Raw genomic sequence first — 6,907 nt, forward strand, 5'->3', positions numbered from 1 at the left:
CATTTATTATAGCAATTACAGTGAATTTCCTGGGAAAATTCTGTTACCAAATCGTTCGAAAATGTTATCAATATATCGTGGAAATCCATTAGTCACGGTCATTCTTCAAACAAAAGATAGAGTTTCCCAAAAAAAAAACACATTAAAACACTATAATACTATCTTCGTGATATTTCATACACTGACAATAAACTGAAGAAAATTATAAATCCAACGGTAATACTTATTCTATCAATAAAATATTAACATTTAATAAACGATAATGTCTTTTCGTTTGAAGAAATAAAAATAATCGAATTTATTAAAGGAATGCTAGAAACATATTGATAAATTCTTCTAAGCAATCATAATAAAATACTTTCGCATAGGAAAATAAATAAATTCAAACGTTCCAAATAGATAAAAGATTTATCATTTTTTCCTGTTGGAAACAACTTTTGCTTTCTAAAAGTTTCTGATCAAAGAAATGCTCGAAATCTGAAATTGTAGGTTATAGAGGGTAAAAAAAAAAAGTGTATCACCAACCGGCAGGTGTAGAGGTGATTCTTTCTGACAGATCGCCGGAAGAAACCCTTGCAACCGTCGCAGGAAGCGGCGCCATAGTGTTTTCCAGTCGCGCGATCACCGCAGATGGCGCAGTGCTGCGAAAGCACGCCACCTACGCCTGATCCTGGTAGACCCAAGACCGAACCTCCAGCTGCGCCTGCGCCCATGCTCAAATCGGCGTCTGTAAAAAGAACAAATTCCAATTTATCGATTTTGAGAATGATTTTCAGTTGATAAATCAAATTAACGCTTTCTCTATTGCGGACGACTATAGTCGCTAGTTACGAAGCAATCTCTGTCTATTCTAAGGTCGATTATGGTCGTTCACCGCGAAATAGCTACGTACTATGTATGTATGTATGTATGAACAATTATAGTCACCCGATATATTATAGCTTTCACTTTTTAAGACAGCAGGTATTCAATGTAAATTTTACGAATGATTTTAATCAAGTAGGCTTGTTTATACCATGATATCAACAAAATTTTATTTATATTTATACAGGGTGGTTCGTAAGTCGCATTTCCATTTAAAAATTGAATTCAATGTGTGTGTGTGTGTGTACGTGTACACGTAACCAACGAATCTTCGACATCGATTTATTCGAAAATGAAAAACATGTTACTCTACATTTTAGATTTATTCTTTTATGTAGATTCGACACTTTTTTGGTGGAAACGGACAAGTGTTACCAACGCAGCTGCGTAATGTAATTTCGTTAAAAAGTCTAGTGATTTTTAATTTTTGATTTTAAATTCGGCCATTGTTAAGTATTTGCCTTTATACATGAGAAAGCGTGCAAATTAGATTCACGTAAAAAATGGTGATATTCTGTTTTGAATACGAAGGACTGTGTATTTAAAAATAGAAATAAATAAAGTATGTGAACGAAGATGTTACTTAACATCGTCTTTTCTAAAATTGGAGATGATGAGTCATTATTGACACTGTCACATATTTTAATGAAAAGTGGAATGTTTCAAAAACGGTATTCTGAATCCTTAAAATACTTTAGTTAACCGAATTAATTCTTATTTTTAAACTAAATATTTTATTTACGAACTGAGAATTTTAATGAATACATTTACAAAAATGTTACTAACATTCTGGAAATTTTATTCGTATGAGAGCAATGGAAGGAAATACTCTAGATAAAACGAAGTATCTATCTGTAATATACATACTATGTACGTGCACCTGTTTATCTACGCATCAATCATCACGTATGTCATATCTCTTCATATCTGTCCAAATGATCGTCCAACTGTTTACAGTTTCCTTATTCGCATTTCTACTGTTTCGTATCTCTTTTACACGCGTTCGTCGTTAACTATGCATTTCCGTATTTTAGTGTGCCAAGTGACAAGTTGTAACAAAGAAAGAATAAAGTAACGTCAGTCGGTAATAATTAACCAATCGCTTGTTAATTAAAGTTTAAGACCTCTGGTAACTTGTAAATTCAGTATTAAATCAGACGAATAAGCCTGATTCGAACATTCTATTTTAACAAAGTAGAATTTATTTTTATAACCTCAATCTGTAATTGAACGAGTTAAATTAATGTATGATGAGTCGTTATTGAGTTCTACAGTGAAACAGTTAATGCTCTATTGAAGAGTCTGAAGAAGATTTCCTCATATCTTGGTAAAAACCAAGAAATGATTCATATTGTCTATCAGTCTTTCTGTTAATTTTATGGTAAGATAGGTTTGCAATGATAAATGAGATCACTTTCATCTAAAATCAAGCATAAATTATCTTTCAAAATGTAAATGACACATTACTTTCATCTAAAATCACTAGTTTAGACTTTTTGTTAAGTCTGACTTGAACCAAGAATTTAAGCACATAAGTAAAAAATTTTCTATTGCAAATGATAGATAAAGTAATTATTCTTCAGATCTAACTAAAATGTGTAAAATAACAAATTTTAAATATTAAAAGATACTGGTTCTAGCAAAACCTCAAATTAAGAAATTAAAATAACAAGACTCTAAGCAGTACCAGTTATGTGAAATTATAAATTATACATACAAAGGTATAACCCACACAAAGGAGTGAACATTTATTCATAAACAAAATTCCATAGAGCAATGAAGTTTATTTTCACCCAAACTAATAAGTGGAATAATTGTTTCCTAGACCTAGTTCAAATCAGTAAGTTAATTGTAAGCTGTGAACAATAAGTGATCCACTTTCAACTAAAATCATAAACAGGATGATAGCTCGTATCATTGCCCTACAGATTGCTAGTTAGCCCATTTGTCTGCAAATATTCTAGACACCATATTGAAAATCATACTCTTCCTTGTATCATTAAGTTCAATCTAACCTTACTTTTTTTTTAAGCAGGTTGAATTCATGTAAAATATTAAAGCGTTATTGAATTAAAGAAGAAACTTATATTACTGATTTGAAACATAAATACGATTGTCAGTGACCCCTAAAAATGACCGATAACCCACAACTAATTCAGATGTCACTTTATACTTTAAATTTCCCGCCAATAACAATTCAAGCTAAAATTAAACGAACAGATTATTTTTATCAAAAAAATATTTGAAGTGTTCAACTCGATAACCTAAATTTCACAGAAATTTTCTCTTCAAGCTTAAGTGAAACGAGCTCGACTAAATAGATATCGATTCAAATCGATATACAAATTTAGCTTAACCAACAGTATAGGGGACGACATTACCGGACTAGGGTAAACGAAACATCCGAAATCTTGTTGCCAGAACGAGAATCGCCTTCTTATCGGCTTGAGACGTATAAATAACGATATTTCAGCGATAAAGAACGCTGATACGTCGATCTCTTTTCTAGCGCGTTTTCTTTACGAAACTTCTGCTCGTAATAAGCCCCACTGATAAATGCCTTCTTTATCAATCACGCGTACCAAAGCACGCTTCGAGTTTGTTGTCTTCTTTGGGAAACTTTTCGAGTAAATAATTACAATCTCCGAATCTAGCATGTATCGATGATTATCAAACAATTGTGTAACCAGGAAAACAAATATCTTCTCGTTGAATACAAACGAATAGAAATTATTTGAGGTTAGGATGTGAAAAGTTTTGCTGGAAATTACGGATTTCTTTGATTTTTACTGAAGATAAAGAAAAATTAATAAATAATTAGTATGTCAAGTGTTGGATTATATAAGAAGAATACACCCTTCGCTGATTCTGTTTTTTCTTTTTCTAAACAATTTCTTGTAAATTTCACCTTCTAAATATTCAATTTCGTGTTGGTGGATTTAAATAATTTTGAATATCACAAAAACCAGCAAATTTTGAGGTAAATAATTTTAAGTTCTGTACCTTTAAGATGTACAATTTTGAGCACTATAATTTATAACTCGTTATGAACTATTGTATTAGCTTGCAATTTTGAGCTCTATACTAGGAATTATATAATTTTAAGTTAAATTGTCCAATTTTTGAGCGTGTTACTTTGAGCTCATTATTCTTTAAATCCTAAAATTTTGGGTCGACAAATTTTAAGCTGTACAACTTTCAACCTTACAATTTTGACCAATTTTGAAAAGTTCACTTTGAGCGACAAAATTTCAATTTCTCCCTCTTTTTAAGCATTACAACGCGGAACTTCCTTAAGCTGTTAATACTGCAACACTGAATTTTGAATCTGAAAACGCGAAATTCTGAAAATGCTTAAATTTCAGCGCTAAATCTGTGCACACAAAGCTTACTGTTCAAGCAACATTTAGTAAGCCATGTGTAATTGCTTGTCATTAGGCTGTGGTTTTCGTTGTTTACCACCGGATTATCGTCTTAATTGCAGAATTCTCTCTATAAATATACATTTTGCAATTCGTTTCTGCGAGTTAAAAACAACATTTATTACACTGGATTTTCTAATCTAATTCTTTTCAAACGGCAATATTTTCTCGTATTATTTTATCAATCCGTCAAATATAAGAAACAACTATTTTTCAAACGTAAGAAATATTTCAGAATCTTTTAGAAATTCCGAGTTTTCGAATTTCAAAAATTTTCCCAAAATCTGCAATTTTTTCAAAATTCCAATTCCAGCAACCAATAATCGAACTGCGATTTTCCGTCTGTCGTAACAACTACTCAACTTTACACGTAATAGGTAGTCGAATTCTTCACTGCTGTTTCTCCAAGTGCTAACGCTTCTGGCCCCGTGTTATTTCAATGTTACGCCTAAACCGCGTGTTATTTCAACACTGATGCCTCGCCTATTTTTACGACGATGTTAGTACGATTTCTTAACGACTATCGCGAACACTCTTAAAAATAACACGAAAACAAGCAGGATAAATATTTGAACGTCTGGTCCTGTTCCGAGTGATCATCGATACGCTCCTTGCCACTTGAAACAACAAAGTGAATAATTTCGAATTTCTCTTCTGATTACACTACGTCGATCCTGATGCCAGTACCGAGCGATACCGAATCATTTTTTTTTGTATTGGAAATGATGAAATTACAGGTTGCAAGGGTAAAAAATAATCTAACTTCGAATTTTCTAATTTCGTTGAGGAAAAATATTGCCAAGAGTGTTTGTAAAAGAAAAGAATTTTTTTAATTTCACGTAAAATTGCCAAGAATTTTGCTTTCTCTTTTTTTATCCTTTTATTACTTGCCAGAGTTATTTAGAAAATTAATTAAGTCAGACTAGTATTGTTTATCTGAATTTCTCCATCTTTACAATTCTATGGAACACGTTTAAAGTGTAATTGGAAAAATGTAAACAAGTTATGTAACCTATCTACGTGAAAGGATCTTTCTTTAATTATTTTTATTCAAATTTCGCTAAATTTTCTATTGTTTCACTTTGTACGAAACGCTTGAAATAATTTCGACTCGCATATAGCATTACAAATCTCTAAATTTGATCTACACCGACTGTGTAATATCTTGTTTTACATTTAACAACAATGTTATACCATAAGAACACGTTACATAAATAAGGAATTTTTGCAAAGAGTATAACCTACTAATGTGTTGCTGGAAAAATTTTTCCAGATTCACTGCGAAATATCATTGAGGTTAGGAAACCTCGTAACTTTCTGATTAATGGTAAATTATTATTCCTCCTTCTCTACAATTTTGTAAATTTGCAGATTCGTTTGCACACAGTTTTGAAACATTAACGAAAATAATTTGGCTGATTTTGTTTCATAACTTTGTCAATGAGCAAAGGAAGAATTATTGAATTTCTTCTTTGAAGAAAAGTAATTCTATTTCTCTTGAATTTTGAGAAAAGTCCAAAAATAAGGAAAATTGTTCGCTAAATCCTATCGAAATGTGTAAAAATTTCAAGATTTCTCTAGTACTTTATTCAATCTTACGTTGCAATCGTGAAAAATATTTACTTATTTAATTTTCAGTTGTAGACATTTAAGGATAAAAATGACGAAGTACCGACGTATATTTCACGGTGACAATCGTTCGATTTTTATTTTATCGTCTATACTGTCGCAAAGAAATCATGGTTTCATTTTTATGAGGTGAAAATATCAAGTCAGGTCACCACGGGGTTAAGTATGCAAAGTACTCGAGGTCCTTGAGATAATATTTGAATATTCGTGATAAACTGTTGCAAAAAAGGCCTCGAGCTCGCTACGGAATACCGATAACGTAAAATCTTGAATATCTGTTAATGTTATTATTCAATCTAATCACTAATACCACCCTTAGTCACTTTCTAAATATTTGATTTCTTGTAATGGTAATACAAATTGTCACCTAACATTTATTACATAATTTTACTTAATTTAACCTATTTGTGTAGTGTGCACCCTGTCAACTTTTATTAAAATATTATTTTCAAACGTTGCCATTAATATACCTAATTTTTGATATTTTAATTTTCACTTAAGTTCTAAATAAATAAATAGTTACAATTTTTTCTTTGAAAACCTGCCATTTCGCTATATTTCAATTCTACATAAACAATTTTGTTTTATTCATTAAGCAAACATGGTTTCATCGCGAATCTTAATATTCAGTATTTTTTTTTCAAAGAAATAAATTCTGTATATTCAAAATAAAAATAAATTCCCAATAAATTCTCCAACTCCTTAAAGAATGTGAAGATATTTCTCAACATTTCAAAGTTGTCTCAATTCTTTAACAATGTTCTCTTTTGCTACTTTCATTTGAACTTTTTACACCACTTGTCAATAATGCAATATAAATCATAGAACGCATAAGAAATAATTCACAGTGCTGCTTTCATCGATACCCATAAGTTCCACTCTTTATTGCACTGTTAGACATAAAAAAGAAAAAAAAAAAAATCATCGATAAAAATATTATCAATAACGAACAGTGAAGGAAAACAGGAAGCAGAAAAAGGAGAAAAAATTCC

General features: G+C 31.0%; 1 protein-coding gene across 3 annotated transcripts in view; it reads right to left on the bottom strand.

Annotated features, from left to right (window-relative positions):
* Window positions 1-6,907, bottom strand: part of LOC108573262 (hepatocyte nuclear factor 4-gamma) — a 59,342-nt gene that overhangs the window by 16,065 nt on the left and 36,370 nt on the right. For all 3 annotated transcript variants that reach the window (XM_017935657.1, XM_017935656.1, XM_017935658.1), the window contains exon 2: window positions 526-727. In XM_017935657.1, coding sequence (XP_017791146.1) covers window positions 526-727 — 202 coding nt within the window. The remainder of the gene's footprint in view (window positions 1-525; window positions 728-6,907) is intronic.

This window comes from Habropoda laboriosa, unplaced genomic scaffold (assembly GCF_001263275.1).
Source record: "Habropoda laboriosa isolate 0110345459 unplaced genomic scaffold, ASM126327v1 scaffold134, whole genome shotgun sequence".
Taxonomy (NCBI): domain Eukaryota; kingdom Metazoa; phylum Arthropoda; class Insecta; order Hymenoptera; family Apidae; genus Habropoda; species Habropoda laboriosa.